Here is a 13,117-nt window from a genome sequence, read left to right as displayed (position 1 = left end):
GCCACTTGAAAGCCTTGTCTCCACATACCCAATACATGGATGAGGGGAGATTCCATAATGCTGAATGTTGCAGTATTAAACGGTGAACTAAATCAACAAACTTAGAAACATTTGACATCATACACCACCCAGGCACCTGACCTATAGGGGAACAATAGCCAGCATCAGGATTGCCACACGTAGGTGCACCTTTCTGATAACTTGAGCTTTCGTTACACTGTAGATTGCCAGGTATGTTGGCACAGGTATCATTTGTTCCTTTTTTAAAATAGACATTATTCACTCAATTAGAAGTGTGTAGATATCTTTCCAACAGGGAAGGTTTAAAGGCATCACAGCTTCCTGAAGTGGCATTAAAACTTATTTTTAATCCTTGTTCAGGTATTTTCCCTAAATCAGTAATTATTGTTTTGTTACGAGGTACCCACTCCCCTCCTTTAAATGCTATATACAACCTGGGAATTATTTGACCCGTCAGGTTCCCTTGCCACCAGGGAAATTTTGTCCACCCTACTACAGGAATCCCAACAGTGGTATTCCACAATCTCTGTGTGGCATTATTGGCCCAAGTATCTGAACAGTTCACCCAAAAGTTTATCTCTTCCCATGAGACTGGAACAGCGAGAAAGGGTATGCTAGTGGATGCCACAGGGGCATGTGTACATATCCAACAATTAGCAATAGTCTGGTTTTGCTCCTTTAGTCCATCGATTAGAGCAAGATGGTGTTTAATGAATCTATTGTCGCCTCCATCTGTAGCGCCCAACGTAGTCCATGCACCTGTGGTCGCAAGGATGCAAGTAAGTATAAACAATGTCTTCATTCTTTGTCCGCTGGGTCTCCTAGTATCTTTTTGCAATGGGACGCGTAGATCTAGGCCTCTTTTCCCTCTAGCTTAACGGCTGTGCTTGTGGTCAGCAGAACTTGAAAGGGTCCGTCAAACCGTGGATCTAGGCTTTTCCTCACGTGTCTTTTTATAACCACCCAGTCTCCAGGTTGCAGCGTATGGCTGCTAGAGTCTTGATCTGGATCTGGAAGAGAACTGAAGACATTATCATGTATTTTCTTAATCTTTTTGTGTAAAGCCCTCACGTAGGAACTTAGCACATGGTTGTTCACTTCTAATGCTTGCGGATAGAAACACCCTAGGCTGGGTACGTTGCCAAACAATATCCCATATGGAGAGAGTCCAGTCTTTTTATTGGGCGTATATCTTACTGAAAACAGAGCAAGCGGTAAACAATCCGGCCATGGTTTTCCTGTTTCAGCCATGACTTTCTGAATTTTTAATTTCAATGTCCCATTCAGTCTTTCCACTTTACCACTACTTTGCGGGTGATATGGGGCGTCGAATGCTTGTTGAATTCCTAGAGCTGACATGACTTCATTCATTATTTCACCTGTGAAGTGTGTACCTTTGTCACTCTCAATTACCTCTGGTACCCCATACCTGCAGATCACCTCCGCAAGCAGTTTCTTTGCGGTTGCCGCAGCCGTGGCTTTGGCAATCGGGAAAGCCTCTGGCCATCCTGAGAACAAATCAATACAGACCAACACATATTCCCATGATCCTGACTTTGGCAGTTGAATATAATCAATTTGCAGTCTCTGGAATGGATAGAGGGGCCGGGGGGTGTGTTTGGGTGGTGTTTTAACTACTCTACCCTGATTATGTGTAGCACATATCATGCACCCTTTTATTAGTTGTTCAATACAGGTGGAGAATCCTGGTGCCACCCAATGTTTCTGCATCACACTCATCACAGCCGTTTTAGATTGGTGTGTCAGCCCATGTAGCATCTGGGCAGCCGCTGGGTACAGTGCCCTTGGAAGGCATCGTCGTGTCACTTTCTCCCATACCCCATTTGCTTCATTCAGGCATGCACCTTCCTTTAACCACTTATCAACCTCCTCCTTTTGAGCCTGAGCCTGCATTTGGGATAAGATGTCCTCCGACACAAAGGGGTTTTTAGGGGCTCTTAACTGACGTACTGTTGGCCCTTGTTGCGGCTTACAGGCTGCTGTTTTTGCTGCTGCATCTGCCATCGCGTTTCCTCTACTCACCTGGTCGGTGTGTCTGGTATGTGCTCTTACCTTTATGACAGCTACTTTTTTGGGTAGTTGTAGTGCATCAATTAACTGCTGGACCGCATCAGCATTCTTTATGGGGTGTCCTGCTGCCGTCAGGAAACCTCTTGACTTCCATATGGGACCAAAATCATGCGCTATACCGAATGCGTACCTAGAATCCGTGCAAATGTTAACAATACTACCTTCTGCTAGTTTACAGGCCTCGGTTAGGGCCCTAAGTTTGGCCTCTTGAGCCGATTGGTGTGGGAGCATTGGTTCTGCCTTGATTACTGCATTGAGGGAGACAACTGCATATCCAGTATGGAAAGTACCCGAATCGTCCTGATGACGGGATCCATCTACAAAAAAATTCAAAATCTGCATTTTCTAATTCATGTTCAAATACAGTAGGTAAACCTGCCGTTTCTTGTGCCATCATTTGTACACAGTCATGAGGAACTTCTTCTCTTGGATCTTCCTTAAAAAGCACAGTACCTGTCCCATCCTTTAGATCCGAGAGAGGTAACAAAGTTGCTGGGTTCAAAGTAGTACACCTCTGTAATGAAACATTGGGAGGCATTAACAGTGCACATTGTAACCTGAGATGACGTGCTGCTGAGACGTGAGCGGGTTGCACTTGGTTCAATATAGTGTAGACATCATGAGGTGTTAGAACGGTGAGCGGATGATCTAGAACAATGCGGATTTATGGAGTAATAGTCCAACAGCATGCAGAGCACGTACGCAGGATGGTGCACCTCTGGCTACCGCATATAATCTGCCACTAAAGTATGCAACAGATTATCACTGTGTGTTTGAGTTAAAACTCCTGCTGCATGTCCAGCTTGTTCATGAAGGTACAGAGTAAATGGGAGCTCATAATTATGGGTGCCCAAAGCTGGAGCGGCCAAAATACGGTTTTTGAGAGAATAAAAACAGTCTATTGCCTCTGATGTTAGTACAAAAGGTGTTGGGGTAAGACAGTCATAAAGGGGCTGCATCAAAACAGAAACGGCATGAATCCACTGTCTGCAATAGGAAACAAGTCCAAGAAAAGTTCTGAGGGCTGCAACATTGATGGGGACGGTGAATGCCTGTACTGCTTGTTTGCGTGCATTTGTTAAATGATGGGCTCCTGGTGTAATGCAATGTCCCAAAAAGGTGACTGAAGATTTACAAAACTGAAGGGGCACAAATGAGCAGGTCATCGACATATTGCAAAACAACGATATGTGGTTCAGACCATCCTTCCAGTATTTCCTGCAGACTTGCAGTGTACATGGTGGGGGAGTTCTGGGCACCCTGTGGCAACACTGTCCATGTATATTGACTGCCCTGGAACGTGAAAGCAAACAGGTACTGGCAGTCAGGATGTAATGGTACACTGAAAAATGCATTTGCCAAATCGACCACTGAGAAGCAAAGAGAGTTAGAAGGTATCTGTGACAGAAGAGTATGCGGGTTGGGCACAACTGGTGTTAGAAGTTCTGTGGCTTTGTTAACCAACCGGAGGTCATGGACCATTCTATATGCGGCTGGTTGTCCTGGCACGCTCTTTTTCTTTACTGGGAACAGGGGAGTGTTGCAAGGGGACTGGGTTTTGACTAGGACTCCCCTGTGTAGTAATTTTTGGACTTGCTGGGCTATGGCATTCTCCTGAGCCGAGCTAAGGGGATACTGCCTCTGTTGAGGTAAGATTGCTCCTGGTTTTCATTTCACCATTACTGGTTGAACTCTTAACCTACCGACATCTGTTTTGTCTGAGGCCCAAAAGTCATGTGGCACAGCATGCTCCAATATCGGGGGAAACTCATTTTTCTCTTCTATTCCTGCAATATCTAGCGACATAATTTTGCAAAGGGTACTTGGTTTTAAACCTGGGGTCATGGTGACAGTGCCATCAGGATGATGTTCAATATGTGCTTGTAATTGGGATAACACATAATTTTCCAAAAGATTACATTGGCCTCGGGGCGATACCATGAGCTGCCTATGTACAGTAGCTCCTTGAATTTGCAGGGGAATTCTCTTGGTGACTGGGAGCAGGACAGACGGGGAATTGAAGGGGGTGGCAATGACATGATGTGAAAAATCAGTGTCAGTGTATGGCCAATCACCTTGCGGAATTACTGAATTGTCGGCCCCCGTATCTACTTGGAAATCGATTTCATGTCCCCCTGGTAGGTTCACCTGCACTATACAACTGGGAGTTGGGGGTAAGGAGATGAGGGGGTTCATGTGCAAGCTACCCTTATCCTATGGGGGTGTTGTTTAGTCGGCTGGAGGACCCGTACTCTGAGCATCTGGATAAGGGTTGGTCCTACAGTCCTTTCTAAAATGTCCTGGCTTTTTACATCCGTAACATAGTCTCTGTCCCCCTCCTGCAGTCCGTCCTTTGTCTCTGTTGTTTCTAGGGGTAGTCTCTACTATGTGTACTCTGGCAGCTCTCTTTGCCTGCGCTATGTCATGCTGTGCTCCCTGGGCTATTCTAGCCAAATCCTCTGCTTTCACTGATCTCCAGTCTGGTCTACTTGCTTTTACCTTCTCTGCAATCTCCTTCTTTAGTCCATTCATGAAAGCACTTGCTAATACCCTCTCACTAGTCTTATTTTCGGGAATAAATCCCATTTCTGACCAAGTTCTCCTTAATGCCCAAAAGTAATCTTTGGGGTCTTCTTCCTTACCTTGAACCTGGTCTTCTAGTGTAACCTACCTCTCTGCCTGTCCTTCTTTACATGCCTTTACCAACGCTGCTGCGAATAGGACTCCGGCTGCTGCATCATTAGATTCTGCATCTACGGGTCTGGTCCTATTGGCATACTGTTTTTTTGTCTCATCTATTAACCTATCATAGCGGGCTTCATCTGCCAATTTTCCCTTAATTACTCCTTGTAAATCCAACCTAGTTGCATTGTACGTATCCTGTATGGTTCTTATCATTCTGGCAAAACCCATCGGGGACTGGGACACATCTGGCAACTGGGAAATCAACGCCAATTGTTCTGAGGGACTCCATGGTCTATACATTAACATTGTACGGGTTTCTTGACCGGGAAAAACAACTGCATCCCCTACTGCTGCTGCTGCTGCTACTGCTCCCAGTGCTCCTGGCACAACTACCGTTCTCATTGGGAATAGACTAGCTGGGTGGGGTCTCGGTCCTCCACATGCCACACAGATGTCTACTGTCAAGGGGTTCTGCTGTCCACATCTGGGGCAAACCCAGCAATTGGGTTCCTGGGAATTCTGGTACTGGGGTGACGTCGGGGGCAGATAGGGAGAAAAATCTGTCATTCCGGTTTTTGTCAGTCTGTAACATCCATCTCCTAGTTCTTCAATCTTTCCTTCAAAATGAGCGCATGCATTCATCCATACATCCACTGTCTTCAACAGACCCTTATCTATCAGCCATCCATGATAGGAGTTAAAGAAGGATTTCCATTTCTCTCCGTTCATCTCTCCATTTTCATTCATTCCCGCCTTACACAATATTTTGTCAATTCCAATCAGTGCCTGTTTCCCTTCTCTGCGTACTACTAAGTCTTTGGCAGTAATGCCTTCTTTGGCATTTTGGTTCCCCATTCTTTCGGTTCTCCTCACTTAGAGTAGACTCCTCAGTCACTTAGACAATGGGCCACAAAGGTTTCTGAACCACACCACTACTAGCCTTCCAGGACTTATACGCCAGCCAGAAAAACAGACCAAAAACACCGATCCCGAGACACACCCACAACACAATCATCGGATCCATACTTTCATTCTTACGTTTTTCCAAAGGATAGAAGGCAGGACTGACAATTTATCTGAGTGGATTCTACTGGTTCAAAGGGACCTGAGCCAGACAACAATCCGTGAATTACCGCTCAGGGGTGAGGGAGTCTCTTCTATGTAGTGATATAATTTAGGTAGAATATAACAGTTATTCTTACCTCAGCGCTGTATATATCACCAACAGAGAGCTTCGCTCGTCCCACGTCTCGGACCGGTCGAGCACCCCTGGGCAGATTAACTCAGGTCCCTGTTCGGGCGCCAGCTGACATCACTGCTTTCTGGGTCTTCTATCCTTGGATTACGATATCGGAGAGAATGAGACACAGGACAGGATGTATGTGTCAAACAAGCTCTAACTTTATTACAAAGCATAGGGTTTATATACACCCTGAAGGCAGGAAACGGATTTACCATATATGGTCCGATTATACAATTTAGCACACAAAGACTGGTTTCTGTTCTCGTGATGTCTATGCTTGTGTTGAAACATTTAATCGGACACATTTAATTAGACACATTTAATCAGATACATTCTGATGACTAGCAAGGACACTTTAGTCTCTATTGATACAAGGAAGGAACATTTAACTGTTGTTTTGACCTAAAGTAACTGTCAGACTTATATAGCATAGATGGGGCCTTTAAACTTGAGGGACCTCATCTTCTGCTATAACAACACTGAGGCACCTGATCATGTGACCTATACTCACAACTCCGCTCTGTACACACACACACACACACACGACGCTGGTCCTTACACATCGTACATACACACAGCTCTGCTCCGCCCATGTCGTGCACTCACAGCTCCGCGCTGTACACACACTGCTCCATATGTTGCATAAACATAGCTCTGCTCCGTAAACCTCGTACACACATGGCTCTGTTCCGTACACACATGGCTCTGTTCCGTACACCTCGTACATGTAAGGAGATGACCAGCTGCCATGTTCCCCCTGAAGACATCAATGCTGCTGTGGTATAGAATGTGAACAATGTTTTGTTACTGATATGTTTCCTTGTGGGTTGTAGTACACTGCTCAAAAAAATAAAGGGAACACTGAAATAACACATCCTAGATCTGAATGAATGAAATATTCTCATTGAATACTTTGTTCTGTACAAAGTTGAATGTGCTGACAACAAAATCACACAAAAATCATCAATGGAAATCAAATTTATTAACCAATGGAGGCCTGGATTTGGAGTCACCCCCAAAATTAAATTGGAAAAACACATTACAGGCTGATCCAACTTTGATGTAATGTCCGTAAAACAATATAATGTAGTGAATGGCTAGCACTCAATAATGTCTGTTCCGGTGCTCGTGAACAGATCAAATGATCCACTTATATGTCAGGAGTAATAATCACTGCACTCGGTATTGAACAATTCTGCTTCAAGTGAAATTTATTCCAATATAATAGCACGAAATGACAGAGTAAAATACATATTATGTGAACTCATGCCAAATGATCATTTGCAGTAGAGGAAGATCTAAGATAATCTATGTTCATCAGGTCAACTACCCCTCAGTAATCAGAGAGCAGTTCAAAGGTAGAAAGAAAGTATATGTAGATTGTTATATAAAAGATCTAATAAAAGTAGGTGATTGTACCTGTTGGGTCTTGTACCACAGTAGTTATAATGATCCCCCTATGGTTGCAAGGAGGTATTGGGAACTCAAAGAGGAGCAATCAGGTCCCAGGTGTAGATTATGGTTCCTTGTGGCAGAGTGGGTTCCTGTTCAATTGTGACAATATAAGTACTAAGGTCCACCTGACCTAATGTACAATTTGTATAAAAAGATTAAGTCATACCACTGTGCCAAATGAATTCTGCATATAATGGCCCGTTCATCATCACAAGTATGCAATATGTGGTATATGGACAACTATATAATGGAGAATTTGTGGAAATATGTCTTATTTTCTGTATATGTGCCATCACCAACAATGCCTGTGCATAAATGAACCAGCTATTTTACCTTAGGATAGTATTTACTAAAAGGCAAAAGATTCCCAGGTACTGGTCCTTACTTTGCTATGTCAAAGTTTCAAAAAAGAGAGCATGGATCTGTTAGTAAAGTAAAAGAAATCCAATTATAAAGTACATAAGAATGGTAATGAGGTTAACTTATCTCAGATCTCCATGAATGTATACGGCTTATTACTGCATCTGCAGCCGGCACGGTCCGTGCCCTGGCGGTGTGCGGTATGTATTGAGGAGCAGCGCTCCATAATAAAGGACCTGCCGGTCATGTACATAGTTACATAGTTAGTAAAGCCGAATAAAGACTTGCGTCCATCAAGTTCGACCTGTAAGTTATGTAGTTGCTAAAGTTGATCCAGAGGAGGGCAAAAACCCCAAATGATTTGGCCAATCTTCACCTGAGGAAAAATTCCCTCCCGACTCTGAAACCAGCAGTCAGAATAAATCCCTGTATCAACTTACTATTTTATTCTATTTTTAAGTATATGCTGAAATCTGCCTGGTATCTAGAAATGCATCCAGTCCCCGCTTGAACTGGTTTAGTGAATCCGACATTACCGCCTCCTCACTCAGTGAATTCCATATTTTCACTGCTCTTACCGTAAAGAACCCCTTCCTATGCTGGTGCTGGAACCTTTTCTCTTCCAGTCTTAGTGAGTGCCCTCTTGTTACCGTAATATCCCTCCTTTTGAACAAATCCCTGGCAAGGTCTCTATACTGTCCCCTAACATATTTGTACACATTTATTATATCCCCCCTCAACCTTCTTTTTTCCAGGCTGAATAGTCCTAGTTTTGCCAACCTCTCTGGGTATTGCAGTCCCTCCATTCCCCTTATTAATTTTGTTGCCCTCCTTTGTACCTTTTCAAGCTCGTTTATATCCTTTCTATGTATGTATATGCATGTATTAAAACAAGTCAAAATGAGGCTCAGTATTGTGTGTGGCCTCCACGTGCCTGTATGACCTCCCTACAACGCCTGGGCATGCTCCTGATGAGGTTGCGGATAGTCTCCTGTGGGATCTCCTCCCAGACCTGGACTAAAGCATCAGCCAACTCCTGTACAGTCTGTGGTGCAAGGTGACGTTGGTGGATGGAGCGAGACATGATGTCCCAGATGTGCTCAATCGGATTCAGGTCTGGGGAACGGGTGGGCCAGTCCATAGCTTCAATGCCTTCATCTTGCAGGTACTTCTGACACACTCCAGCCACATGAGGTCTGGCATTGTTCTGCATTAGGAGGAACCCAGGGCCAACCGCACCAGCATATGGTCTCACAAGGGGTCTGAGGATCTCATCTCGGTACCTAATGGCAGTCCAGCTACCTCTGGCGAGCACATGGAGGGCTGTGCTTCCCTCCAAAGAAATACCACCCCACACCATTACTGACCCACTGCCAAAACGGTCATGCTGAAGGATGTTGCAGGCAGCAGATCACTCTACACGGCGTCTCCAGACTCTGTCAAGTCTGTCACATGTGCTCAGTGTGAACCTGCTTTTATCTGTGAAGAGCACAGGGCGCCAGTGGCGACTTTGCCAATCCTGGTGTTCTGTGGCAAATGCCAAGCGTCCTGCACGGTGTTGGGCTGTGAGCACAACCCCCATCTGTGGACATCGGGCCCTCATACCACCCTCATGGAGTCGGTTTCTAAACGTTTGTGCAGACACATGCACATTTGTGGCCTGCAGGAGGTCATTTTGCAGGGCTCTGGCAGTGCTCCTCCTGTTCCTCCTTGCACAAAGGCGGAGGTAGCGGTCCTGCTGCTGGGTTGTTGCCCTCCTACGGCCCCCTCCACGTCTCCTGGTGTACTGGCCTGTCTCCTGGTAGCGCCTCCAGCCTCTGGACACTACGCTGACAGACACAGCAAACCTTCATGCCACAGCTCGCATTGATGTGCCATCCTGGATGAGCTGCACTACCTGAGCAACTTCTGTGGGTTGTAGAGTCCGTCTCATGCTACCACAAGTGTGAAAGCACAACCAACATTCAAAAGTGACCAAAACATCAGCCAGAAACCATTGGTACTGAGATCTGGTCTGTGGTCCCCACCTGCAGAACCACTCCTTTATTGAGGGTGTCTTGATAATTGCCAATAATTTCTGTCTATTCCATTTGCACAACAGCATGTGAAATTGATTGTCAATCAGTGTTGCTTCCTAAGTGGACAGTTTGAATTCACAGAAGTTTGATTTACTTGGAGTTATATTCTGTTGTTTAAGTGTTCTCTTTATTTTTTTGAGCAGTGTATTAACAAATGCCCACAATATGCCACTGTCTAGGACGTAGGTGAAAGGTGAATATTTCCCGGTAACATAGAGACAGTTTGAGAGTGAACTATGTGTGAAGACAGCTCATAGTGGGTGGGTACTTTAGGAATCTCTGGGTAGTTTCCAGAAGCAGGAAGTGAGTTCTGTCAGTAGTTTGCAGTACTTCAGAGAAAATTGACAGGCTCTATTCTGGCTGCTAGGGTAGACATGGGCCTAGTATCCTGGTAATTTGATAATCAGACACAAGAATCCCTCCACAAGAGTTCCCTCAACTGGCCTGGGAACCTCGAGAGAGAGTCGTCGAGGACCTGGGGGCACATACTGTCTGCAGGTTTGCAGAAGAAGTTAGGACTCAAGTCTAGGACGTGGGGAGAACTAGGATCCGGATATATAGTCTTTGGTGAGGGAGATTCTCTAGGGCTAGAGAACAAAGCAACAGAGATGCTTCACCTAAATTGGGAACCAGGGCTGAAGTTGTATCAAGTACCTGTGGGAAAGATGACAACCCGTTGGGCCTTATCCATTATATCTGCCTGTAAATATTGTACATATTCCTCTTCCCCAAGTAAAGTCCCAGTTATTGTTATGAACTTTGTGTCCTCTGAATTCATTGCTGTCCTGGTTCCAGAAGAGAAATGCCTGGAGTCAGAAGAGACCGGCTGGTCGGAAGTGGAAAACACCATATACACAGCAGCATATCAGAGGCACCTTACATACGTACACACGCGGCTCCGCTCCGTACACCTCGTACACACGAGGCTGCGCTCCGTACACCTCGTAGACGCGCGGCTGCGCTCCGTACACGTCGTACACGCGCGGCTCCGCTCCGTACACCTCGTACACGCGCGGCTCCGCTCCGTACACCTCGTACACGCGCGGCTCCGCTCCGTACACCTCGTACACACGCGGCTCCGCTCCGTACACCTCGTACACACGCGGCTCTGCTACATCCACACTGTAAACCCCTCCTGACCCCACACATAAACTTCACCTCATCCAGCACCATGACAACCAGCACAGCAGAGTCCTGCATCCACTGAGGCCCCTGATCATGTGACCACTGACTCCTCCCCTCCTGTGACCTCATCACAGGTCCTGTGCGCACAGAACAGCCATATATGTGGTGGCGGCTCTGCAGGTGGAGGTATGTGGAGATCCCCCATTACTGGGGGCAGGGGGCATTAACCCCTCCATTCCTGGAGATAGTGCCCCCTCCCCCCAGTTCTGCCATGTGTATATGTACAGTAATATAACGCTGGATGTGCTCATGTATACAGGGGACATTAACCCCTCCATTCCCAGAGATAGTGCCCCCTTCCCCAGTTCTGCCATGTGTATATGTACAGTAATATAACGCTGGATGTGCTCATGTATACAGGAAGCATTAACCCCTCCATTCCCGGAGATAGTGCCCCCTCCCCCAGTTCTGCCATGTGTATATGTACAGTAACATAACGCTGGATGTGCTCATGTATACAGGGGACATTAACCCCTCCATTCCCGGAGATAGTGCCCCCCTCCCCCCAGTTCTGCCATGTGTATATGTACAGTAATATAACACTGCATGTGCTCGTGTATACAGGGGACATTAACCCCTCCATTCCTGGAGATAGTGCCCCCTTCCCCCAGTTCTGCCATGTGTATATGTACAGTAATATAACCCTGCATGTGCTCGTGTATACAGGGGACATTAACCCCTCCATTCCCGGAGATAGTGCCCCCTTCCCCCAGTTCTGTCATGTGTATATGTACAGTAATATAACGCTGGATGTGCTCGTGTATACAGGGGACATTAACCCCTCCATTCCCGGAGATAGTGCCCCCCTCCCCCCAGTTCTGCCATGTGTATATGTACAGTAATATAACGCTGGATGTGCTCATGTATACAGGGAGCATTAACCCCTCCATTCCCGGAGATAGTGCCCCCCTTCCCCCAGTTCTGCCATGTGTATATGTACAGTACATATAATGCTGGATGTGCTCATGTATACCGGGGACATTAACCCCTCCATTCCCGGAGATAGTGCCCCCTTCCCCCAGTTCTGCCATGTGTATATGTACAGTAATATAACGCTGGATGTGCTCATGTATACAGGGAGCATTAACCCCTCCATTCCCGGAGATAGTGCCCCCCTTCCCCCAGTTCTGCCATGTGTATATGTACAGTAATATAACGCTGGATGTGCTCATGTATACAGGGGACATTAACCCCTCCATTCCCGGAGATAGTGCCCCCTTCCCCCAGTTCTGCCATGTGTATATGTACAGTAATATAACGCTGGATGTGCTCATGTATACAGGGGACATTAACCCCTCCATTCCTGGAGATAGTGCCCCCTTCCCCCAGTTCTGCCATGTGTATATGTACAGTAATATAACCCTGCATGTGCTCGTGTATACAGGGGACATTAACCCCTCCATTCCCGGAGATAGTGCCCCCTTCCCCCAGTTCTGTCATGTGTATATGTACAGTAATATAACGCTGGATGTGCTCGTGTATACAGGGGACATTAACCCCTCCATTCCCGGAGATAGTGCCCCCCTCCCCCCAGTTCTGCCATGTGTATATCTACAGTAATATAACGCTGGATGTGCTCATGTATACAGGGAGCATTAACCCCTCCATTCCCGGAGATAGTGCCCCCCTTCCCCCAGTTCTGCCATGTGTATATGTACAGTAATATAACGCTGGATGTGCTCATGTATACAGGGAGCATTAACCCCTCCATTCCCGGAGATAGTGCCCCCCTTCCCCCAGTTCTGCCATGTGTATATGTACAGTAATATAACGCTAGATGTGCTCATGTATACAGGGAACATTAACCCCTCCATTCCCGGAGATAGTGCCCCCCTTCCCCCAGTTCTGCCATGTGTATATGTACAGTAATATAACGCTGGATGTGCTCATGTATACAGGGGACATTAACCCCTCCATTCCCGGAGATAGTGCCCCCTTCCCCAGTTCTGTTATGTGTATATGTACAGTAATATAACGCTGGATGTGCTCATGTATACAG

The 13,117-nt window shown here is 46.2% G+C and overlaps 1 protein-coding gene across 1 annotated transcript in view; it reads left to right on the top strand.

The window, feature by feature from the left end:
- Positions 1–13,117, top strand: part of LOC141271424 (uncharacterized) — a 94,646-nt gene that overhangs the window by 56,352 nt on the left and 25,177 nt on the right. Inside the window, exons 8-9 of the mRNA XM_073681506.1 lie at positions 224–245; positions 11,186–11,244. Coding sequence (XP_073537607.1) covers positions 224–245; positions 11,186–11,244 — 81 coding nt within the window. The remainder of the gene's footprint in view (positions 1–223; positions 246–11,185; positions 11,245–13,117) is intronic.

The sequence above is a fragment of the Phyllobates terribilis genome, unplaced genomic scaffold (assembly GCF_046119375.1).
Source record: "Phyllobates terribilis strain yellow unplaced genomic scaffold, ASM4611937v1 Scaffold_5__5_contigs__length_657084704, whole genome shotgun sequence".
NCBI classification, from domain to species: domain Eukaryota; kingdom Metazoa; phylum Chordata; class Amphibia; order Anura; family Dendrobatidae; genus Phyllobates; species Phyllobates terribilis.
The sequence above is the reverse complement of the archived record's forward strand: the minus strand, read 5'-3'. Positions and strand labels throughout refer to the sequence as shown.